Source organism: Vulpes lagopus, chromosome 15 (genome assembly GCF_018345385.1).
Source record: "Vulpes lagopus strain Blue_001 chromosome 15, ASM1834538v1, whole genome shotgun sequence".
Taxonomy (NCBI): Eukaryota; Metazoa; Chordata; class Mammalia; order Carnivora; family Canidae; genus Vulpes; species Vulpes lagopus.
In genome coordinates, this window is record NC_054838.1 from 23,527,554 (window position 1) to 23,553,456 (window position 25,903).

The window sequence follows — 25,903 nt, forward strand, 5'->3', positions numbered from 1 at the left end:
TATTTTTAAAGATCTCCAAGGAGAAGCTTTCATCATCCCTGTTACCAAAAACAGTATCTTTTCAAACTCCTATCCCCTGAACTGCTGTTCCCTCCTGGGATGGATAAGTGGCAAAGTCTCCTAACTAGAAATCTTTAAAGTACTATAGATTATTCTTAGACCAACACATTAAGAGAGTCACTGGAATGTGACTAGAGGATATGGACTAAGGTGGTAAAGGTAAGGTGGTAAAGGGTGGCAATCCACTTTCTATGTGAAAGACAAACTTTTTCCCCCAGACTATAATATAAACTTCTCTACATGTAATGCATACATCAGCTTTCTCTGAGCCTTGCCTGGTCTTTAGGCTCATTTCTCACTGCTCCTTCCTTATTTGTACTTTCTCAGACATACCATGTTCCCTCATCCTGGAACACTCATTAGATGCCTGTCTTTCCTTAGACCTACTAAGGCATCTGGACAGAGACCTACTAAGGCATCTGGACAGAGATCAAGGGTTCCTTTCTTCAGGAAGCCTTGGTTCTCCCACATTGAGTGAAAGCCTCTCCTACTATCTTGGCCACCAGGGCCTACTTAGCTCTTATCATACTGCATTATAGTTGCTGTTTTTCTCCTTAGTAGACGTAAGTTCTTAAGGTTTAGTTTTTTATCTCTGGATTCTGCAGTCCTTAGCTCAGTAAGTGTTTGTTAAATCATTACTTGACTGACTCTTGCCTGGAGACAAGATGACATGGGGAAAAAGACAAAATTTTAGGTATTAGAAGAGTAGTCATTAGAAACAGGTAGTAAATGTACTATGTGCCTCTCTGAAGGATAAGGGTTGGACTCAAAGGCAGAAGATACACAGAGGCAGATTTTTCAGGTTAGCATCAGGGAAGAACTACCTAGCACATCTGTTAGCAATGGAATGGTCTGCCTCATGTGATAAAGTTGACTGTTTGCCAGGGGTATGGTAGGAGGGAATTGACAGCCAAGTTTCTGCCTTGTAGAGTATTCTAGTAATGTGTAGAGTCATACTTGGTCACAGGAACTACACTGCATATATCTCCTTACTGAGCCTCTGGAAAATCTTCAGGTAATTGAAGGTAACAGCTATGTCTTCCTGTAGTTCTCCAGGTCTTTTGTCCTAGTGCCTTTAGCTGTTCAATATGTAATTTGGTTTCTAGACCCTTCATAATCTTGGCTCCTCCCTTATCGCCATGTGTCTTTGTCAGTGTTCTTTGTACAGTGCGGTCCCAAGACTTAACTGTAGGGCCCTACATTTTTTTTTTAATTTTTATTTATTGATATTTATGATAGTCACACAGAGAGAGAGAGAGAGAGGCAGAGACATAGGCAGAGGGAGAAGCAGGCTCCATGCACCGGGAGCCCGACATGGGATTTGATCCCGGGTCTCCAGGATGGCCAAAGGCGATCTGGGCCAAAGGCAGGCGCCAAACCGCTGCGCCACCCAGGGATCCCCGGGCCCTACAATTTGGTGGGCTGCTCAGCCAGTTGAGCATCTACCTTCTACTTGGGTCATGATCCTGCAGTCCTGGGATCAGGACCCACCCTGCCCGGCAGGGAGCCTGCTTCTCGCTCTCCTTCTGCCACTTCCCCCCGCTTGTACTGTCTCACTCTCGCTCTTTCTCAAATAAATAAATGGATAAAATCTTTAAAAAAAAGAAAAAAGAATGCTTGACAGAGCAGAACAGTAGAGCTGCTGCCTCTTTCATTCTGGCATATTCCTAGTTAAGCAGCATAAGATGGCCTTGGCTTTTTTGGTAGTGGCCCTGTTGGCATATATTCCCTGGCAATTTGTGGTCAACTGAGACCCCTAGATCTGTTTCACATGGACCGCTATCAAAGCCACTCATTTTCCATCCTATATTTGGGTAGTTGATTGGGTTTCATCATATGGTTTTCGTTCTTCATTTAAGCTTACTAGCTCATAGAATGTTAGAGCTTTAAAAAAAAAAACTCTAGAAACAAGCTTTATTCATTTTGGATCTTGCTTCTTCTGTCTTCCATGTTCCCTGCTTTGTTGTCTCCTAGCTGCTAAACGTTTTGCTGTCCACAGTTTGGTAAGCAGATCATTTGAGTTTTCAACCCAATTATTCATGAAAATATTGACCAGAGCTGTGAAGCATACCCCAGACCTTCCTCCAGTTGACTTCTGTCCATTTATCAGCATTTTTTTCCGAGCTGATTATTCTGCTAGCTGCAAGCCTCTTACTTTGCTCTACTAGCTGGACGTGCAGTTTTCAATACATCCTTACTATACCTTTTCAGCTAAGCATGGTGGGTGATCACTACTCCCACATTGTGCAATACAGAAGTGATGAGAATCCTAAAGACCAAAGTGCTGAGCATGAGCAGACCGGCAAGGCAGCTGATGCCAGAGGAGGATGTGATATGGGAGCTCTTTTCTGTTTTTTTCATGAATTATAGTTTCTGAGGTGAAAAAAAATCTAAAAGTCCATTTAAATACAATTGCGGTCTTATTGTTAGCATCTAACACCATCACTTCAACTGTATAGTCTTGTGGAGAGATAGGTGGGATATAGCTGTTCCTAATTTTCCAGATCAGAGAAGCTGGGATTGTCCCTCAGTATATGTTTGCAGAATGAATCAGTGAATAGGTTTCAGGCTAGTCTTCACTTCAGCTTTATATTTGTAGATTCAGCAAAAGAAAGGTGAATGGCTTTCAGTTTTCCCCTCTAGCTGGCCACATGGAAGCCCCTTCAGAGCCAGACAGAATTCTTCCTCTTTCAGGCAGTCTTCCCTGATGGCTCCTGCCCACACTGCTATGTCTGTCTTCTGAACTCTCATGTCAGTACTTGATGCTTTGGTGTTTGTACTTGATCACTCTCAATTAACCTATGTCTCGTCATCTCAAATCCTGGGAGTGAAGTTAGGGGCAAAGCTTCCCATTACTTTGTGCCAGCATCAGGCATAAGCACTTGAGCAAAAATTATTAAAGCTAATGTTTTTGAGTAAAGTGTTGCCAGCAGATGGCACCAAAATCCTTGACATTGTTCTGAAAATCTTCGATGACTTGCAGCAATTTACATATCACCAAGCTTGCCACTAAAAATGCCTTCCTTAATGAAGAAGCTTCAATCTACGTATTAAGAAAAAAAATGCTAATAAATACTACAGTAGAAATAAATTAACCGGGATCCCTGGGTGGCGCAGCGGTTTGGCGCCTGCCTTTGGCCCAGGGCGTGATCCTGGAGACCCGGGATCGAGTCCCGCGTCGGGCTCCCGGTGCATGGAGCCTGCTTCTCCCTCTGCCTGTGTCTCTGCCTCTCTCTCTCTCTCTCTCTCTCTGTGACTATCATGAATAAATAAAAATTAAAAAAAAAAAAAAAAAAAGAAATAAATTAACCAGGCAAGGTTGTAACTTAACCAGTTTTCTCCTGGGAGGCTATTCTCTTCACTCGCCCCTCTGCTTTGTCCTTTGTCAGGCAGTGCTTTCTAGGCCCTAAACATAATCTGGCTTTCAAGCCTACCTAATAGATTGTGTCCAGGTATCTGAAAGTGACCTCAAATCCTTCGTTTGTGTTTTCTTGGAAAGGACAAATTAAACATAAAGAAATTGCTATACCCTCCCCCCAGCCCCCCGGAGGTTTTGGTGATTTTTTAAAAAATTCACACAATATTACATCAGTTTTAGGTGTACAACATAGTGATTCAACAAGTCTGTATGTTATGACATGCTCACCACAAGTGTGAGCGTAGCATCCATCTATCAGCATACAGTATTACAATACCATTTACTATATTCCCTATGGTGTACCTTTTATCCCCATGACTTACTCATTTTCTAACTGGAATTCTGTATCTACTACTCACCTTCATCCATTTGCCCATCCCCCTTCCTCCTTCCCCTCTGGCAGCCTTCAGTTGGTTCTGTTTGTGGGTCTGTTTCTGCTTTTTGTTTGTTCATTTATTTTTTTTTAAATTCCACATATAAGTAAAATCATATGGTATTTGTCTTTCTCTTAATTCACTTAGCATAATACCTTCTGGGTCTGTCCATATTGTCACAAATGGCAAGATCTCCCCTTTTTATGGCTGAGTAATATTCCATTGTATATATAAACCACATCTTTATTATTCATTCATCTACCATTGGACACTTGGGTTGCTTCCATATCTTGCTACTGTAAATAATGCTGCAGGAAACATAGGGGTTCACATATTTTTTCAAATTAGTGTTTTGGTTTCCTTTGGGTATATACCTAATAGTAGAATTACTGATATTTCTATTTTTAATTTTTTGAGGTAACTTTATACTGTTTTCTGCAGTGGCTGCACCAATTTACATTTTACCAACAGTGCACAAGGGTTCCTTTTTCTTTATATCCTTGCCAACACTTCTCATTTCTCTCATCTTTGATTTTAGCCATTCTGACAGGCATGTGGTACTGTCTCATTGTGGTTTTGACTTGTATTTATGATTAGCGCGAGCATCTTTTCATGTATTTCTTTGGAAAAATGTTCATGTCTTCTGTCCTTTTTTTTTTTTAAGATTTTATTTATTTATTCATGAGAGAGAGAGAGAGAGAGAGAGGCAGGCAGAGACACAGGCAGAGAGAGAAGCAGGCTCCATGCAGGGAGCCTGATGTGGGACTTGATTCCGGGTCTCCAGGATCAGGCCCTGGGCTGAAGGCAGAGCTAAACCGCTGAGCCACCCAGGCTGCCCTCTTCTGTCCGTTTTTAATCAGATTATTTGTTTTTTGGTGTTGGACTGTAGAAGTGCTTTATGTATTTTGAATATTACCCCCCTTATTGGGTATATCATTTGCAAATATCTTCTCCCATTCCGTAGGTTGCCTTTTTTATTTTGTTGATGGTTTTATTTGCTCTACAGAAGCTTTTTTTTTTTTTAGATTTAATTTACTTATTTTATTTTATTTTTTTTAAGATTTTATTTATTTATTAGAGAGAGAGAGAGAGAGAGAGAGAGGCAGAGACACAGGCAGAGGGAGAAGCAGGCTCCATTCAGGGAGCCTGACATGGGACTCGATCCCAGGTCTCCAGGATCATGCCCTGGGCTGAAGGCAGCGCTAAACCGCTGACCCACCTGGGCTGCCCTTCATTTACTTATTTTAGAGAGAGAGAGAGAGAGAGAGAGAGAGAGAGAACAAGCAAGGAAAGGACGGGAGGAAGGGAGAAAGAGAGAATCTCCAGCAGATTCCATGCTGAGTGCAGAGCCTGATGTGGAGCTTTATCCCAGGATCTTGAGATCATGATCTGAGCTAAAACCAAGAGTTAGATGCTTAACCAACTGAGCCACCTGGGTGCCCCTCTACAGATGCTTTTTAATTTGGTTTAGTCCAAATAGTTTAATTTTGCTTTTGTTTCCTTTGGCTGAGGAGGCATATCTAGAAAAATGGTATGGAAGCCAATGTCAAAGAAATTACTGTCTGTTTTCCTTTGGGAGTTTTATGGTTTTAGTTCTCACATGTAGGTCTTTAATCCATTTTGAGTTAATTTTTGTGTATAGTTTTGAAAGTGGTTCAGTTTCATTTTTTTGTGTGTAGCTGTCCAGTTTTCCCAGTGCCAGTTATTAAAGAGACTGTCTTCACCCCATTGTATATCTTGCCTCCTTTGTTGTAGATTAATTGGCCATATAAACATGGGTTTGTTTCTGAACTCTTTGTTATATTCTGTTGATTTATGTGTCTGCTGTGCTTACTTTGGCAGCATGTGTACTAAAGTTGGAATAATTTGTGTCTGTTTTTATGCCGTACCATACTATAGCTTTGTGTGGTACATCTTGAAACCTGGCATTGTGAACCCTCCAGCTTTGCTTTCCTTTCTCAGGATGCTTTGGCTCTTTGGAGTCCTTGTGGTTCCATACAAATTTTAGTAGTTTTGTGAGAAATGCTGTTGGTATTTTGATAGGGATTACATTGAATCTGTAGATTGCTTTGAGTGATATGGACATTTTAGGAATATTCATTCTTCCAATCCATGAGCATGGAATATCTTTCCATTTGTGTCATCTGTTTCTTTCATCAGTGTCTTACAGTTTTTAGAGTATAGGTCTTTCACCTCGATTAAGTTTACTCCTAGGTATTTTATTCTTTTTCGTACAATTGCAGGTAGAATTTTTTCTTTTTTTTTTCTTTCTGCTATTTCATTATTAGAGTACAGATATTCAACAGATTTCTGAGATGCCTGGGTGGCTCAGTGGTTGAGCGTCTGCCTTCGGCTCAGGGCGTGATCCTGGAGTCCTGGGATTGAGTCCCACATCCGGCTCCTTGCATGGAGCCTGCTTTTCTGATCTCTGCCCCCCACCCCCCGCCGCTTTTCCGATCTCTGCCCCCCCCCCCCCCCGCTTCTGTCTGTGTCACTCATGAATAAGTAAAATCTTAAAAAAAGAAAACAGATTTCTATGTATTAATTTGTATTCTGAAACTTTACTAAATGTATATATTATTTCTAATAAATTTTTGGTGGAATCTTCAGGGTTTTCTATGCATACTGGTATGTCATCTGCAAATAGTAATAGTTAAACTTCTTCCTTACGAATTTAAATGGCTTCTATTTCTTTTTCTTGCCTGATTGCTGTGGCTGGGACTTATAGTACTATGTTGAATAAAAGTGGCAGAAATGGGCATTTTTGTCTTAATCGTAGAGGAAAAGCTTTTGGTTTTTCACCATTGAGTATGGTATTGGCTGTGGGTTTTTCATATATGGCCTTTATTATGTTGAGGTATATTTTCTCTACTCTCACTTTGTCAAGTTTGTATCATGAATGAATATTGAATTTTCTCAAATGCTTTTTCTATATATATTGAGATAATTATATGATTTTTATCCTTCATTTTGTTAATGTGAAGTATGATTTGTGAATATTGAATCATCCTTGCATTCCCAGAATAAGTCCCACTGGATCATGGTGCATTATCCTTTTAATGTTCGTGGAATGTGGTTTGCTGATATTTTGTTGAGGGCTTTAGCATCTATGTGCATTCTGAATATTAGCCTGTAGGTGTTTTGTTTGGTTGGTTTTTGTTTGTTTTTTGTAGTGTCTTGTGTGGTTTTGTATCAGAGTAATGCTGGCCTTATAGAATGTATTTGGAAGCTTTCTTTTCTTTTCACATAGTTTGAGAATGGGTATTAACTCTTCTCTTCTTTAAATGGTAGATTCACCTGTAAAGCCATCTGGTCCTGGACTTTTGTTTGTTGGGAGGTTTTTTAATTTATTTATTTATTTATTTTTATTACTGATTCCATTTCATTACTAGTAATCTGTCTGCTCAGATTTTCTGTTTCTGCCAGATCCAGTTTTGAAAGATTGAATGTTTCTAGGAATTTATCTAATTCTTCTATAGATGAATTTTTAATATAATTTTTTATAGTGGTTTCTTATAGTTCTTTGTATTTCTGTGGTGTTGGTTGTTCCTTCCTTTTTTTTTTTTTTTTTGTTTCTAATTTTACTTGGGTCCTCTCTCTTGTTGTGTCTGGGTACAGATTTATCAACCTTGTTTATCTTTTCAAACAATCAGCTCTTGGTTTCACTGATCTTTTATGTATATATATATTTGTCTCTATTTCATTATAACTCAGCACTTTCAACATGTTATTGGTCGCCTCATTGCATTCTTTGCCTCCTTATTACATTTGACTTTATGCAGTTTTGAACATGTGAAGACATAATAAGAGCTATCATTTACTGAATACTTACTATGAATTATGCACTTGTTATTTTATATAAAAGGGCTACTATATTGAATACATTATATTTATTACATTACTTACATTAAATGCTTATCTTGTTAGGCATTGTTCCAAGAACTTTCCATGCATTAATTACTTATTCTATACAATTTTTTGAGAGTAGATGCTCTTAACCCCGTTTTACAGTTCAGAAAATTTAGGCTTATCAGGAGTAAATGACTTACCTAAGGTAATACAATAAATACCTATATTGGGATTCATATCTAGATCTCTTTAATTCTAAAATCTCCATTTCACTATGTCATTCTACTTTGTTTATTCATTCTTTAATGATTTCTATTTGAATTTCTTTCTTTTTTTTTTTTTTTTTTTTTTAAGATTCTATCTATTTATTCATGAGAGACAGAGAGAGAGAGAGAGAAAGGCCAGAGACACAGGCAGAGGGAGAAGCAGGCTCCATGCAGGGAGTCTGACATGGAACTCTATCCTGGATCTCCAGGATCATACCCTGGGCTGCAGGTGGTGCTAAACCGCTGTGCCACTGCGGCTGGCCTCCATTTGGATTTCTAAAAAGTGTCTAAAGAGGCGCACATGGATGGCTCATTGAATGGAGCATGTAACTCTCAATCATGGGGTTATGGGTTTGAGCCCCACAGTGGATGTAGAAATTACTTAAAAATCTTTAGAGGTGCCTGGATGGCTTAATAGGTTAAGCGTCTGACTCTTGATCTCAGCTCAGGTCTTGATCTTAGGGTCATGAGGTCAACCCCATATTGGGCTCCATGCTGGGCTTGGAGCCAACCTAAAAAAAAAATCTTTAAAACAAAACAGTGTTTTAAAAAGCATCTAAAGATTAATAGAATCATTAAATTAAAGGTTTGGTGTATATTTTTCTCCTGATGCTTGTCTGTTAGGTTCTTGAGGACAAGGACTAAGGGTCATGTTTATTTTGCAATCTTTTTTCTATTAGTTGCAAAATAAATACTTGATGTATGAGTGAATGAACACTGCCTTCACTCTCCCCAGAAATCTGAGATACAAGGCTACTTAATAGAACTTTGGTATGTTAGAACTTGAAGGACTTGAAAAATCAAGCCAAACCTTTCCCTCAAGGAGGAAGGACCTCCTTAGGGTGATCCAGTGAGTTGGAAGCAGACAGAATTAGAACCCAGGTGTTTGGGGCATCTACTTGGCTGTCTGGTTTAAAAAAAACTAATTCTTATGGGGATCCCTGGGTGGCTCAGTGGTTTCGCACCTGCCTTTGGCCTAGAGCGCGATCCTGTAGTCCCGGGATCGAGTCCCGCATCAGGCTCCCGGCATGGAGCCTGCTTCTCCCTCTGCCTGTGTCTCTGCCTCTCTCTCTGTGTCTATCATGAATAAATAAAAATTAAAAAAAAAAAACAAAACCTAATTCTGTCCCTAAGTTGCTCCCTCTTTCCTTTCCTTCTTCCTTTCCTTTTTTTTTTCTATCTTTCATGATGTGAGTTGAGTAGCTTTATACCCTTAAGGTTTTAAGCCTCAGAGTTACAAAGTAAGGCAAAATTTTTTCATTCCTATCACACTGATGCCTAGACTTATTCCCAATTATGCCTTTGTTCAACCCAGAATAGAATCCAGGTCCTTTGCCTCTTTCTGCACCCAAAATAGGCAGAGCTACAGCTCATGTAGAGAAAATTATCTTTACTAGATTCCCCCTCAGAACATGCCATTGATGATTGGTGAGGAGTGGGGAAAAGGCTGGTAGGGGACAGGCTGGATTTTTTGCAACAGCCAAGTTTTTGGAAAAGCTGGAAGAAGACCAGAAATTCCTGTTTTGTTTTGTTTTTTTTTTCCTCAGAGAAGACAAATGTAACCACATTCTGTAATTCAATTCTTCTCTAGTCTCTGGGCCTCCTGTTTTGTAAATATCCCTATGAGCCTGTTAAAGCAAACAATATGAAGGCTAAAGACCCTGCAGCTCTTTTCTCTACATCCTACCACCATTTATTTACTCCTTTTTTTTTTTAATTTTTTAATTTATTTATGATAGTCACAGAGAGAGAGAGAGAGAGGCAGAGACACAGGCAGAGGGAGAAGCAGGCTCCATGCACCGGGAGCCTGACGTGGGATTCGATCCCAGGTCTCCAGGATCGCGCCCTGGGCCAAAGGCAGGCGCCAAACCGCTGCGCCACCCAGGGATCCCTATTTACTCCCTTTGAATATCAGGATTCTGGTTGCCTTATTCCCTAGTTTACAGTATTTTTTTATTTTTATTTTTTAAGATTTTATTTATATATTTGTAAGAGAGACACACACACAGAGAGGCAGAGACATAGGCAGAGGGAGAAGCAGGCTCCATGCAGGGAGCCTGATGTGGGACTCAATCCTGGGACTCCAGGATCACGCCCTGAGCCAAAGGCAGATGGTTAACTGCTGAGCCACCCAGGTGTCCCTACAGTATTTTTTTTAAAGATTTTGAAAAAAAAAATTATTTATTGAGAGAAAGAGAGAGAATCTCAGACTCCCCACTGAGCACGATGCTGACATGAGGGCTTGATCTCACAACCCTGAGATCCTGACCTGAGCTGAAATCAAGAGTTGGACACTTAACCAACTGAGCCACCCAGGCATCACTCGTATCCCCTAGTTTAATGTGTGGTTTGATGTGATGTCCTTTCCTGGTCTCCTCCCATCTCGCAGAATGTGCCCTGGAATGTTCTTTGGGTATAGACATTGTTAGTACATCCTGGTGGTTCCACACTTTTCATATAAGGCCAGAATATTTTAGGATGTTTCATTCAGAGAGTCACTTGAAGGTTTCTATACAGTAGAGTGGGTACTGAGACTGACCCACTTGTTAACTGACCATTAGCCAGTACCAGAGGGCACACAGATTTGCTTTTGTTGTTGTTGTTTTGGAGTTCAGTTTGCCAACATATAGCATAACACCCGGTGCTCATCCCGCCAAGAGGCACATAGATTTGTAAGCTCTCAAGCAAAGTAGAATCTTGTCACCATTCTCCTCTCATATCTCTTTTTTTTTCTCTTACACAAAATAACACTAAAACACTAAGGTTTTTTCTTGCCACAGAGCAGTTTATTAGAAGCCTCAGGAGACAACTAAATGCTAAAAAGATGCTCTAGCTGCACTGTCCCAATATGGGAGTCACTATTACCATATGGCTATTGAACACTTAAAATGTAACTAGTCAAAAAAAAAAAAAAAACTAGTCTTTCTTAACATATGCCATAAATTACACATCAGATTTCAAAGCCGAAGTAAAATATTTCAAAACCAAAGTAAAATAATTCATAAATAATTTTAATAATGAGAAAATGTTAGAATGATATTATTTTGGATATATTGGTAAAATAAAAAATATTATTAAAATTAAATTAATTTTAATTTAATTAAAATTTTAAATTAAAATAATAACATATTATTAAAATTAGTCTTAAAAAAATAAAATAAAATTAGTCTTATCTGGGGGTGCCTACGTGGCTCAGTTGGTTGAGCATTTGACTCTTGATTTCAGCTCAGATCACAATCTGAGGGTTGTGAGCTCAAGTCCCACATTGGGGTTCCTGCTCAGCATGGAGTCTACTTGTCCCTGTCCCTTTGTTTCACCCCATGCTTGCATGCACGCTCTTCCCCCCCCCCCCCTCACTCCCTCAAATAAATAAAATCTTTAAAGAAATGATTTCAGGGAAAAAAAATAATTTCAGGGCACCTGGGTGGCTTAGTCGGTTATGTGTCTGCCTTCTGCTTGAGTCATGATCCTAGCGTCCTAGGATCGAGTTCTGTGTCAGGCTCCCTAGTCAGCAGAGACTCTGCTTCTCCCTTTCCCTTTGCCCCTCCCCCTGCTCATGCTCTCTCTTGCTGTCTCTCTCTCAAATATATAAAATCTTTTAAAAAATTCATACCAACGTTTCTTTTTACTTTTTTAAATGTCACTACTAGAAAACTTAAAATTACATATGTGACTTCCATTATATTTTGTTTAGGTAGCACTGGTTTAGAAATCCTGAAGTAAATACTTTCTCAAAAGCTTTCTCCACTATGGAACTTCAGAAAACTAGCTGCTGTTTTCTTCTCTATAACTCGTCCCCATGCCCAGCCCCTTTTAAATGTCTTTCATTTCATTTGATGACATCAGGAAGAAAGCCTCCATTAAGTGCTACTTTTTTTTTTACACCTGCTCCTCACCCGTACAGAGTGACATCTAGTTAAATTGGGATGGCTGGTGGAGGGAGTTAGGAGGCACCAGGGAGTAGAGGACTGGTGGTTAGCCCAAACTTCTGACAGAATCATTTTGTACATTTAGAACTCTTCAGCTGAGTCTGAAGTCTGAGTTCTGAGACACTCTTTACAGTGGAAACAGGCCTCCCTTTGGGGTTCTAGTTTTACTTTCTTCTCACATATCTAAGTTTACTGAGGATCTGTCATCTGCTAGACCATTTCCTAGCACATAGGAAATGGCCTAGTCACTGCTCTCAAGGAGCTTACATTCAGAATGAGAATGAATCTGAATTATGCTTAGATAAGCACTGTAATGATGGTAGAAAAGAAAGTGCTTTTGGAGCACTAGAAAGTCATGACTCATTCTGCCTGGAAAGGAAATTGAAGGCTTCATGTGTCTTGGTTATGATATTATCAGGCAGAAAGGCAGGTGGTGAAAAAGATGTTTTAGCCTGAGGGGGACAGCCTGACTAGCATGGAGAGTAGTAGAAGGTTACTCTTAAAACAGTAGTTTGGGGCCACATTGTAGGGGATTTGACTGCCTGTATGCTGGGGACCACTGGAGGGTTGTAAGTGGGGGAATGACATGTTCAAGACTCTATGTTAGAGATACCATTCTAGTGCTTTTGGGAAGGATAGATTGGAGAGGGAGACTCTGGATGTAGGGAGACTTAACAAAGAGGTCATTGTAGTGAGCCAGGCAAGGGATAGCAAGGGCTCACATGGAAAGGGAAGAATATATACAACAGATAGGTAAGGAATGAAAGGGAGGTGTCAGGCATGGTCCTAGGTTTCTAAGATCACTAGGAGGTACCTCTGTCCAAAATTGGAAATTGAGGAGAAAATCAGGCACAAGATACACTTTGGACTTCTGGATAGAATGTGGAGGGAGCTGGCTAGAGCTGAAGTGCTTGTGTTTGTATTTCAGATGGTGACCCTCTTTCAGATGTGGGTTGTTCCCCTCTATTTCACAGTGAAGCTGCACTGGTGGAGGTTCCTAGTGATCTGGATCTTCTTCTCTGCTGTCACAGCTTTTGTCACCTTCCGAGCCACCCGAAAACCACTAGTACAGACAACCCCAAGGTGAGAGTTTAGGTAGTGGGGAAGAGCTAGGTTTCCTGAAGCAAATGGGTTGGAATGCATGGGATTGGGGTGGGTTTAGGTTGAAAAAATTGTAATTGTAATAATTTGTAAAACAAAAAACAAAATATGTTTGCCAAGATTATTTGGCATGGGGCCCCACCAAAACAAGCTGATTGGGAGAACTCCCCACTCACCTTCACAGATTAAAACCCCCAAAATATTTCCCTATAGCTTGCCTTAGAGTTTGTATCAAGGTCTGTATTAAAAGTAAGCAAATTCTGGTGATCATTGTGGCCTCATTTTAAGTGTTATTTTATTTTATGAACCCTTCTCTGATCTCTAAATTAGATTTTCTGTTATATTCTTTCATAGGCCCTATAGTTTTCCAACACAGAAAATATCACAAAGTCTTTTTTTTTAAAGATTTTATTATTAATTAATTAATTTATTTATTTATTTATAAAGATTTTATTTATTCATGAGACACACACACACACACACACACAGAGGTAGAGACATAGGCAGAGGGAGAAGCAGGTTCCATGCAGCGAGCCCAATGTGGGACTTGATCCTGGAACTCCAGGATCACACCTTGGGCTGAAGTCAGGCGCTAAACTGCTGAGCCACCCAGGCGTCCCTATATCACAAAATCTTGAGTATCTATCTCCCCCACTAAACTATAACTGTGAGATCGGGAACCACATGTATTTTGTTTGTCCCTGTATATCCAGGCCCTACCACAGGGCCTGGCACATAGTAGCCTACTCTGTGAATTTTTGTTGAATGAATGAATCTCAGTAAATTTGCAATTTTTCAACAAATAATATTTCCTTCTTTGGTCACAGAGCAGCCCCTGCCTGTATTATTCTTTGTGTTTTATCCAAATGCATTTCTAGTTTGATCCTCCCAACCAGCTTGTGAGGTCATTTAATATCTGTACTTGACAGAAAGAGAGATTTTCTCATTCATTCATTCATTCAACAAGCACCTGCTATGTGTCAGGCCCTGTGCTGAGCGCTGGGGATACAGAACTGGATAAGACATGGTCCCTGCCCTCAAGGAATGCTCGGTTTAATGGAGGAGATGGACAAGAAAGCAGCTGTTTCAGTGCAGTTGGTAAGTGCTGTGAGAGACATATGTACAGGTCCAGGAGAGCCTAGCAGAAGAACTAGCCAGCATCAAAGTTGTACCTACCAGAACCAAAGTCTTCCAAGTTGCAAGTTGCTCTTTTCCCCATGCATTTTATGCCATTTCACTGCAAACCTTATTTTGGCCTTGTGAGTTTCCTTGTACACAGTAAAATTTATCTTCAAGGTGAAGTTGGTGATCCAAAGTCTCTTTCTGGCTGTCGTAGTTTACATTAAGGGCTATGACAGAAGATGGAGACTCTGGAACCAGGTGGATGTGGATTGGAAACAGCCCTGCCAGTTGTAAATTAAATGACCTGTATGGCTTCACCTTTCTGAGCCTTGAATTTTTTATCCCTAGAAATGTGACAATAATTGGTACCTCATAAAGGGTACTATGAAGAAAAGGTGTAAAAATATACTTTAAGAGTTAGTAAGTAACAATATCAACTTGTAGGTAAAATGACTGAAAATATGTCTATGACATGGGAAGTTTTTGATGATAATAACTAACATTTGATAATGCTTTATAATTTCAAAGCACTTTCTTAAAACATCCATCCTGAGTCATGCAGCATTTATCGAGCATGTGTTATATACACCAGGAATGGGTTCTATACAATCCATTGAGGAAGGTATCATGGTTTCCCCATTTTACAAATAAGTAAACTTACCTTAAGAGTGGTGATTTGATTTACCTGGAATTACCCAGCTAATAAAACTCAATCCAGATACTGCCTAAAATTCCACATCCTTTCCACCATCTCACTCATATCTGATGAGTACAAACTCTGCATAATGGAGCATTGTGTGGTTTCTGAGGGCAGGCACTACAAAATGTTTGGGGCCTTTCCCTTGCCTGAGAACTCATCACTGCTTGCTTAGCCACAACGGTACTCATAGGTAGGGACCTTTAGCTTCCTCCCTGCAGCCCAGCAAGGTTGGTGGTAATGTGGTCTCAGGAGCCAGACAGGCTTGAGCTGTTTATTCAAGTGAATTTCTCATTTGCTTTCACCATAAATAGAGTAGTCGTTGCTGATATCAAGGACCTGCATAGGGGGATCTCTGGGTGGTGCAGCGGTTTGGCACCTGCCTTTGGCCCAGGGTGTGATCCTGGAGACCCAGGATCGAATCCCACATCGGGCTCCTGGTGCATGGAGCCTGCTTCTCCCTCTGCCTGTGTCTCTGCCTCTCTCTCTCTGTGTGACTATCATAAATAAATAAAAATTTTAAAAAATTCTTTAAAAAAAAAAAAAGGACCTGCAGAGCATTTAAAAGGCTCTGATACATTCAGGGACCATCTTTCTTTGAACCTGGCTGGGGTCAACCAACCAGATTTCACACTGCTTTTCTTTGGATTCTGGAGAGCATTGCTCCTCCTTCAAGAGCTTTGTATGACCCTACTACCACCACCATCACACAAATCCATTCAAAGGTATTCTTTGAGTGTCTCCTTTCTTATCCCTTCTCCAGAAAGAAAATCATTTTGGAAGCAAATTCATTAGACACTAATTCATTATTGGCCTGTAGATAGGAGCAAAGCAGTATTCAGGTTAACCATGCCCAGTAGGAAAAGCCTGGGGCACCTGGCTGGCTCAGTCGGAAGAGCGTGAAATTCTTGATCTCAGGGTCAAGAGTTTGAGCCCCATGTCAGGTGTATAGATTACTTAAATAAATAACTTTTTTTTAAAAGTAGGGGGAAAGCCTATAGCTGATTTTACCTCTTTTTCATCTTCCCTTGAATTCTCTTTCCTAATGAACAGCTGATCTTCACCATCTGTTCCCATCTAAGCATAGCTGTAGTTACTAACTTTCACTTCTTTATCCAGCTGATCTGCATTTGAGAGGACATAGCTGTCTGTGGTCAGCTATGCTTTTTTTTGTTTGAGGCTAAAACCTTCTTTTAAGGCTCTCTTTTCTTTCCTTGGTCTGGGACTGGGAAAATATAAAGCATTAGCTCCCTGGTATGGAGAGGTATTTCTGCAATTAAGGGAGTGACCAGCTTTGGACAGTAACTAAAGTTGCTCAGTAAGTCCTAAGCAAATAACCTGATGTCCCCAGTAATGTAAGAGTAAGAGATTCTGGTAATCCAGAGGCTCCTAGGCCAGAGTTGCCATGTCAGCTTTGCTAATTTTCTCTCCTTTCTCCAGGTTGGTTTATAAGTGGTTCCTGTTGATCTATAAAATCAGCTATGCCACTGGCATTGTTGGCTACATGGCTGTCATGTTTACCCTCTTTGGTCTCAATTTATTATTCAAGTAAGTACTCTTTGCTTTTGTTTTCGCTTGTGTTTGGGGAGGAGGGGCTGATGTGATATACTTTTCTTCCTAGAGCCAAGTCCTGAGTATTAACAAGGGGGACATGGCATCCAGGATAGTAGGAGACTTGGACTTTGGGGAATGGGAAGGTTGGCCCTCCATGATTTGTGCTGGCAAAGAGAAAGGAATGTCTGGATATATAGAGTTAGAGTCCCAAATCATTGGTTATATTTTCCAAGAACCTATATTTTAATGGAAAAGTATCATAAAGGTAAGTGTAATAATGATTATAGCCAGTTACTTATAACTCCATCATCCTAACAGAGTCATTTTCCTTGTCCATGAAAGTACTGTTTATTGGAATGTCCACTCTACCTGAGTGGGTCAGGGAGTCTAGGAGTTGGCAAGCTGTCCTGTGGACCAAATTGGCCTACTTCCTATTTTTATAAAATAAAAAAAGTTTTTTACTGGAACACAGTCACACTCATTTGTTTATGTATATACTGTTTCTGCAATATAACAATAATAGAGTTGAATATTTGTGGCAGAGACTATTTGGGCCACAAAACTCAAAATACTTACTATCTGGTCCTTTCCATAAAAAGTTTGTCAACCCCTGGACTAGACAGTCAAACTCATGTGATACAGTTGGCCATACCTGCTAACAAGTTCATCTAGAAGTATACAGGGCAGGAAACAGCAGAGTGGTATCTGTAGGAGTCCTCACAGTAGTTCTAGGGCTGAGATGTGAGAGAATGAGACCAAACAGATGGATGGCCCAGAAGCTTCTCCACCTTCCCAGGAACACATCCAGTTTTAAGAATCTCACAGTCCAGATGCAGTGTAATAAGCATCGGTTATATTTAACACATTGTTGCTTTGTCACATAGCTGAAATTCCCCTTTTATCAGATTTCTAAGAAAATCGTTTTTTAGAAAATTAACCTGTGAACATTTAACTCTTACTGCATTGTTGGACACTTAGGGTGTTTTTCAATATTGTGCTGTCACAGGTAACATTGCTCTGTTGCTTCTAAGGATACATTACCAGGAGTCAGATTCTGGCTATTGCTTCATATTGTCATATGATTTCAAAAAGATTCATACCAGCATACAGGTCCCCCCACTCCCAGTTGAGGCAGAAACCAAGAAATCCTAGACTCTGAGACTGTAGGGTATAGTGATCAAGCAGGGCAGATGAGAGTGGAAATGTGGTCTCCTGACTGAGTTGATGGGGATTGTGGGCTGTGGATCATGAGGAGTCCTAAGCCTAAGGCTGGGCACTCGAAGCTAGAGATTGAGGATTCAGATTGACCTCTTTCCCAAATCTAGTGCACTATAGGTAGTGTCTCTTTGAAACTGAAAGGAGTGGGCAGCCCGGGTGGTTCAGCGGTTTATCGCTGCCTTCAGCTCAGGTCATGATCCTGGAGACCCGGGATCGAATCCCTAATCAGGCTCCCTGTGTGGAGCCTGCTTCTCCCTCTGCCTGTGTCTCTGCCTCTCTCTCTGTCTCTCTCTCTGTCTCTGTGTCTTTCATGAATAAATAAACAAAATCTTTTAAAAAAAAAAAAACTAAAAAAAAAAAAAAAAAAAACTGAAAAGAGTAAGTCCTTACTTTATAAAGTGAGAGAATACCCATGGAATTCTTTCTTCTAGAAGTAGCATAGGCTAAAAGCATAAACAGGTTTCACAGAGGTTTATCGGAATTCATCAGTGTAGAGTCCAACAAGCCCCATCAAAGAAAACCAAGATATTTCCAGATATCTTCCTAATCTGTGTGGTTAAAAAGATTTCTGCATTGTAGGGTGCCTGGGTAGCTCAGTCGGTTAAGCATCTGACTCTCAATATCAGCTCAGGTCTTGTCTTGTCTTTTCTTTTCTTTTTTCTTTTTTTCTTTTCTTTTCTTTTCTTTTCTTTTCTTTTCTTTTCTTTTCTTTTCTTTTCTTTCTTTCTTTTCTTTCCCTTTCTTTCCTTTCTTTCTTTCCTTTTTTTAAAGATTTTATTTATTCATGAAACACACAGAGAGGCAGAGACATAGACAGAAGGAGAAACAAACAGGCTCCTCACAGGGAGCCTGATGCGGGACTTGATCCCCGGAGCCCGGGATCATGCCCTGAGCCAAAGGCAGACAGCTGCTCAACTGCTAAGCCACCCAGACGTCCCTCAGCTCAGGTCTTGATCTCAGAGTTGTGAGTTCAGGCCCTGCAGTACCCAGCACGGAGCCTATTTTAAAAAAAGAAAAAGGAAGAAAAAATGCTACATTGTATTGAAGATAGTTATTCTGTAATTATAGTTTGTTTTTACTTACATAAACTATACAAGAAAAAAAACTATACAAGAAAAACAGAATTGAGAATCTTGACCATATTTATGCTACTAATCAGGTTAATTGGTATAAGATTATGATGTCTAGTAGGTTAAATATTACAAGATTGATAATAAACTCAACTTTTTAAGATAAATATAAGTTACAACTTTAAGTGAACTTAAACAGTTCCTGGTACAGATTTTTAACAAAGGTTGTTTTCTGTAATAAACATTCAGAGACTGAAGGTCGCAAATTATTGGTCCTTGGAATTATTAAAACAAGCCTGATGATGTATAGGCAAGATCTCTGTCCTTAGTGAGTAGACTTGGACCTCCAATTTTTAAAAAGATTTTATTTATTTATTTAAGAGAGCATAAGCATGAGTGGGAGGGAGAGGGAGAGGCAGACTCTCTGCTGAGAAGGGAGCCCCATGTGGGGCTCAATCCCAGGACCCTGAGATCATGACCTGAGCTGAAATCAAGAGCCAGCCGCTTAACTGCCTGAGCCACCCAGGTGCCTCTTGAACCAAAATTTAATTTTGATGACATGATACAGAATATGTATAGATACAACTTAAAATTTTATAGTAACTGGTATGTGTATATTTACTAATTTTATCTTTATTTTCTAAAGCTGTGGTTGGTGAACTTTTTCTGTAAAGGGCCAAGTAATATTTAGGTTTTGTGGACAAAAGGCAAAGTCTAGGATGATATAGAGTATAACAAGAGGGGAAACTCTTCCCTTGCCCTACCTTGTTTGATGGATAGGCTCTCCCAGATCTGGGGCATACTTTGTGCCCGCTTGCCATCAAATGAGACATTCTCAGGAGGAGCCTGACAAGGGTTTATGTGACCACTGGGGTTATTTTCACTTACTATTCAGTGACAGCTCAGATCCTGGTGTGCCCTTGCCCAGCCATTTCAACTTGGGCAGCTGGCTGGAGGTGAGGCAACTTGGTGAGTTTCCACTTCCAGACTGAAATTCTACTGGTTGGTGTACAGTGATTTCCAGCAGTGGAGTCTCAACACTTAGGTGCCAACAAGAGTGGGCCCTAGACAGCTACAAGGTGTGGTTGCCAGTTGGAGGACGTAGGCACTGGGGACGGAGTGGGGAAGAGAGGAGCAATAGGCCATACCCTGGCTTGGTTTTGTAGCTCACGGTGCTAACCTGTTCAAACAGTACCAACAGGCCATATAAAACACAGGCAGCAGGCTGGAATTGGTCTTGTTTTGCCAACACTTGCTTTAGCCTTTAAAGCTTCTGACTTTAGGTGCCTCACTATGTGTTCTGGAGTAGTGATCCAAAGCAATTGTGTCTTAGGGCAGGCCTTACAAGCCATGCTGCTTCCCTTACAGGATCAAACCAGAAGATGCCATGGACTTTGGTATTTCTCTCCTCTTCTATGGCCTCTACTATGGGGTTCTTGAGCGAGACTTTGCGGAAATGTGTGCAGACTACATGGCGTCTACCATAGGGGTAAGTTCACCTGGGCTTTTAATATTGCCTCCCACCACTTTCAAATTACTTGTTTGATGGAAGAGATAAGCCTTAAAAAATCCTTCAAGATATCAGTAGTGTGTTTGGAGATTTCTTCCTTAAAATTTGGAAAACCAGATATCAGATGTACCCTGAAATTATTAACTTTAGGGCCACTTGTAGGAAAAGAACTGCTTGACCATTCAGGAAGTTAACATTCATTCAATAGATATTTATTGAACGCCTCCTATGTGCCTGGACACTGGGCTTGTGCTGGAATTACAAAGGAGTACATGGTCCTTGCCCAGATGGAGATTATGCCCTAGTGGCAGAGATGAGAATTAAAGTAATGAACATACCAATATAAAATTATAACTTTAATAAGTACTTTGAAGGAAAGGTTCACAGTGCTGTGAACAAATGCAGTAATAGCATTTGACCTAGTCTTGGGGCTCAGAGATGGCTTCCCTAAAGAAGTGACGGGGGAGCTGACATGTAGGAGTTAACTAGATGAAATGGGAAGTGATGTGGGCGTCAGAGAGAGCAAACAGCATGTGTAGATAGGAGTTCTGTAGTGAGAAAAAGGGTAGCCATTTGGAGGAACTAAGGCCAGTGGGGTTATATGGCTGAGAATGTACTGGAAGTATCTAGAGAAATAGAAGCTAAACTAGAAAGAGCCTTGAAGGCCAAACGAAAGATTGTGGTTTTTATGCTAAAAGCCCTGGGAGGCTAAGATAGAAAATGACATCTTCAGATTTGTACTTTGAAAAGATCATTCTGGCTGCTGGGTTGAGAAGGGATTGGAGAGGGGTCCACAGCTTAAAGTGGACTAAGAGATAGTCGCAGTAATCTGGGCAAGATGAAGGTAGCTTGGGTTAGGGAAGAAGTGGTGCAAAGGGAGAGATCCAGGCCATTTGAGAAGTATTTTGGAAGTGCGTTTGCTAGGACTTGGCTAGGATTAATCTTGGATATAGATTAGTTCTGAAGATTGAAGGAAAGTATATATCAAAGCTGACATGTCTAACGCAAGCCACTCCTTGGCTGGTATACTTGCACTGATCTAGGAAATGCTACAAGGTGGAGACCAGGTAGAGAGTCTTCAAGCTTAAATGTGAGTAAAGTAACAGGCAGTCTTAGGAAACCCAAGTCAATATTCTTATTTCTTTTTTTCAAAATGGAAATGTATCTTTGTTGTTTTGCTGCTTGTAAAAGTAATGCATTCTCTTTATAATTACGTGAACAAAGAAGTACTCCTCAAAGAAGTACTCCTCATCGCAGTGTCAGCTCATTAGAAGGCCCCACCCAAAAAGGAATATTTCCAAGTTTAATGGACATTTCTCCAGTTCTGTGCTAAAATGCATGTGGTTCTGTCTGACGCAGGAGATCTGAAAGGCCTTCAGAAGTTCTTGCAACATAAGGTTTGGCAGTTTAGAAAGAAACCTTAGGAGAATGTCAGGGTTTTCTTCAGGCAGCACATACCAATGAAGACCAACTGTGAAGCACAGTAAAGGATTGGCGCCTTTGTATGAGGACTTCAAGAAATCTCTGAAAGTTTGAGGCAGTTTTGTAGGTGGGAGGATATTTGCTGTGCACATTTTATATCAGTGCTGCTGCAGTCTCACTTGTGCCATGGACTGGTAGGCTTTGGGCAGTTCAGGTTAAGCAGAATACGCAGCCATCACCTTGGGTAACTTTCATCAAGTACAGTTTTAGATATAGGATTTTGTTTCTCAGGGTCATGGGACTATTTTTGTTTCTTCTATAATAGATTAAAAGGAAACAAAGTGCATTGGGTTACTTATAGACAGCCCATTAGATTCTTGTTTGAACAACTGTCTTGTGTTTTAGCTACGTTTCATGGTCTCTCATCTATTGGTGTAGACTTCAGCTCTTCCTTTAACTACTTCACTGTCCAGAAGAGATTTTCAGACATTCAGTTGTCTACTTTCAACAACTTTTCTTGAAGTCTGCTTCTTTGGCACACTCAGCTTCTCAAAGTGACTCTTGCCAGTATCCTGCCCTGTACCCTCTTGTGATTTCTTTTTCTTCTCATTCTTTTTTTTATGGGCCAATTCTGTTTTTCCCAGGTTGTTGCCAATTTTATCTCAAGATTATTATCAGCTGCCAATTTAAGCATAGCCTTAATTCCCTCAGGTGGGTCACTAATAACCAGTGTACAAAACCCTCTTCAGTCCAAATGGAACTGAGCTCAGAATTGATCCACTAGTTAGCTTCTCCTATAGGAGATGGAATCATTACATTGGCTTCCCAAAAATAGAATTTGAGCTGGACTTCTTTCCATGCTTTTGGGAAGGATTATTGTATGTTCCATTGATTACAAATGATAATCCTTATTAAGGTAATTCCCTAATAATGATAAATTCCAGCATCACCGAGAGACCTGGTGGGAGAATTATTCATTAGGGTGGAGAGTGCCTCAAGCACCAGCTCTTGACTCTTCATATTCTCCTTCTTTCTGTGAGTTCTCAGTGCTTACCCCCAATACCTGATGCTTATTCTTTAATAGTCTGGCCCAAGGATGAATCCAAATACCTCTCTATGCCTCCTAATAGCACAAGAACACAAGGATCAAACAATCACACTGTACTTTATTAGAGGAAAATAAGCATGCATACTTGAATAAAGTTAATCTGACATAGCAAGGTACCTGCTTTCTCAGGCTTTCAGACTCTGTCTCATCCAACTCTCCACTTACCTCTATGTAGCAGGTGCCATCTTAGCACATGCCACCTGGAATCCATATCTAGATAACCACTGTCCTCTAGATGTCTAGATCTAGAACCTGTGTTCTGAAAAAAATTTGTCTGTACCTCAGGCCAGCCTTCTGAATCCTAGTATCTCTGAAGATCTACCTTTTCTCTAGGTCCTTGACATTGAGAATGTCTATTTCTTTCAGAGAAGCTGCTCAATCCAGCTCCTGTCCAATAGAATGTGACCTTGTTGACCCTAAATCTAACAGTTTTCTGTTTTCCAAGCCCCCATTTCCAGGGGAAGGGAGTGGGTCATAGGAAGACTAGGATGGCTTGTGACAGTACAGGGTGAATTGCGAGGAGTTGATTCATTCATTGTTTTCCATAGCTAATGTGCAGATTTAATAGCAGGTTTTCTGCTAGTGCTCAGGATGCCCACAGATAAGACTAGGCAGGAATAGAGAGGAAGAAACTCTCAACTCCCAGTTTGGGATAAAGGGATAGACTACACTACCTTTACAGTTCTTTCAAACCTGAGAATTCCAGGACTCCCCTATTTCTGCCCTGGTCTTTGGTCAAGTGGGGTGTGGTCTACTTAGGAACGAACACCTGGGGCTATGAACCACAGCAACCTAAATTTCAAGAACATCCCTGGTCTTGAAGCCACAACCTATCAGTGGTTTGGTCATGGCAGTTTGAAGAAGCTAGGACATTCCAGCCTTCCATGCATTTGTTAGCCAACTTATTCTTTCTCATTTATTTAAGCAACTGTTATTTATCAACCTTTCACAATGTGCTAGGTATGACCAAGTGCAGCCTTTACTAGCTCTACCACTGCTCACTTCTAAGTAGGAGCCTTAATCATTTTACTTATTTTATTTTATTTTTATTTTTATTTTTATTTATTTTTTATTTATTCATGAGAGACACACAGAGAGAGAGGCAGAGACACAGGCAGAGGGAGAAGCAGGCTCCATGCAGGGAGCCCAATGTGGGACTCGATCCTGGGTCTCTAGGATCACACCCTGGGCCGAAGGTGGCGCTAAACCATTGGGCCACCGGGGCTGCCCAAGCCTTAGTCATTTTAAAAAAAAATTATGGGGGATCCCTGAGTGGCCTACACATAAAATTTGCTATCTTAACCATTTTTTAAGTCTATAATTCAGTGGCATTAAGTACATTTACATGCTCTGCAACCATCACCACATCCATCCATAGAACTCATAATTTTGCAAAATTGAAGCTCTGTACCCTTTAAATAATATCTCCACACTCCTCTTTCCCCACAGCCTCTGGAAAGAACCATCCTGCTTCTGCCTCTAAAAATTTGACCACTCTAGGGACAGCTGGGTGGCTCAGTGGTTGAGCGTCTGCCTTTGGCTCAGGGCATGGTACCGGAGTCCCGGGATTGAGTCCTGCATCAAGCTCCCTACAGGGAGCCTGCTTCTCCTCCCTCTTCCTATGTCTCTGCCTCTCTCTGTATGTCTCTCATGAATAAATAAGTACAATCTTTTATTTTTTATTTATTTTTTTAAAGATTTTATTTATTCATAGAGACACACAGAGAGAGAGAGAGAGAGAGAGAGAGGCAGAGGCAGAGGGAAAGGCAGGCTCCATGCAGAGAGCCGGACGTGGGACTCGATCCAGGGTCTCTAGGATCACACCCTGGGCTGCAGGCGGCACTAAACCACTGCGCCACCGGGGATGCCCAAGTACAATCTTTTAAAAATAAAATTTGACCACTCCAGGTAGATACCTTGTGTAAATGAACTTACACAATATTTGTCCCTTGTGACTAGCTTATTTGACTCAGTGTAATGTTTCAAGGTCCACCCATGGCGTAGCAGAGTCAGAATTTCCTTTTTTCGGGCTGAATAATATTCCATTGTATAACTCAATTTTAAAAAGAGCCATAAATCGCGGCACCTGGGTGGTCTGTTGGTTGACTGATTCTTGATCTCAGGGTTGTGAGTTTGAGCCCTGCCCTGGTCTTTACTCTAGGCATAGAGCCTACTTTAAAAAGGGGAGGTTGCTAAATAAATAATCTCCTTGTGTGTGTGTGTGTGTGTGTGTGTGTGTGTGTGTGTAGCCTCTTAGAAAAAAGAATTCCATTGTGTGTATATGCCACATTTTCAGTCCTAGGTGTTTTTCATAGAATTTTGTACATTCTGTGGTCATAGCTCCAAACCCAGAGAGTTCTGGTTCATTTTGGAGTGTTCTACCTACCTGGTGGAGAACTAGATCTCATTCATCTCTTGATCCCCCTCTGAGTGGTTTGACCTACAAAGATCTGTGATTAATATAAAAAAAAATTTTTTTTATTGATTGGAGTTCAATTTGCCCACACATCTGTGATTAATTAATTTCAGGGTTCCTAGAAATGAAATGATGGGGTTTACAATTGTATCAACATACATTCTCAATTCCTTTTCATTATTCTACACTACTCTGGGGATCCCTGGGTGGCGCAGTGGTTTGGCGCCTGCCTTTGGCCCAGGGCGCGATCCTGGAGACCCGGGATCGAATCCCACATCAGGCTCCCGGTGCATGGAGCCTGCTTCTCCCTCTGCCTATGTCTCTGCCTCTCTCTCTCTCTCTCTGTGACTATCATAAGTAAATAAAAATTAAAAAAATAAAAAATAAATATTCTACACTACTCTGGTAATTCTACACTATAACTGCTTTGTCTTACATGGAGAAATTATAATATGAACTATAGTAACTCTTTGGTTAAAGGAACCTTAGATGATGTTTGGTTTTTTTTTTTTCAGCCAGTCACTGGGAGGTCATAAGCTTGTGACAGCCAGTCATTATAGTTTCCATTCACATCCAAAAGTCATGTTGGGGCGGGGGTGGAGGACAGAGGATTGTGAAATAAGCTTGTTTTATGGGGCTCTTCCTTCAGAGACCTGTTGGGCAGACAGAGTAGTGACGCATAGTTTGTGCTCCATTGGGCCACATGTCCTGCCTCACACTTTTTTTCTTCTGAGTTTCTGCACCCCAGATAACATTAGGACATAACTAGCTGCCCATTCATCTGCTCTG

The 25,903-nt window shown here is 40.6% G+C and overlaps 1 protein-coding gene across 1 annotated transcript in view; it reads left to right on the plus strand.

Annotated features, from left to right (window-relative positions):
• The window catches only part of RNF121 (ring finger protein 121), an 84,793-nt gene that overhangs the window by 50,853 nt on the left and 8,037 nt on the right, over positions 1–25,903 (plus strand). Inside the window, exons 4-6 of the mRNA XM_041730119.1 lie at positions 12,825–12,979; positions 16,257–16,364; positions 20,027–20,147. Of these exons, the coding sequence (XP_041586053.1) occupies positions 12,825–12,979; positions 16,257–16,364; positions 20,027–20,147 (384 nt within the window). The remainder of the gene's footprint in view (positions 1–12,824; positions 12,980–16,256; positions 16,365–20,026; positions 20,148–25,903) is intronic.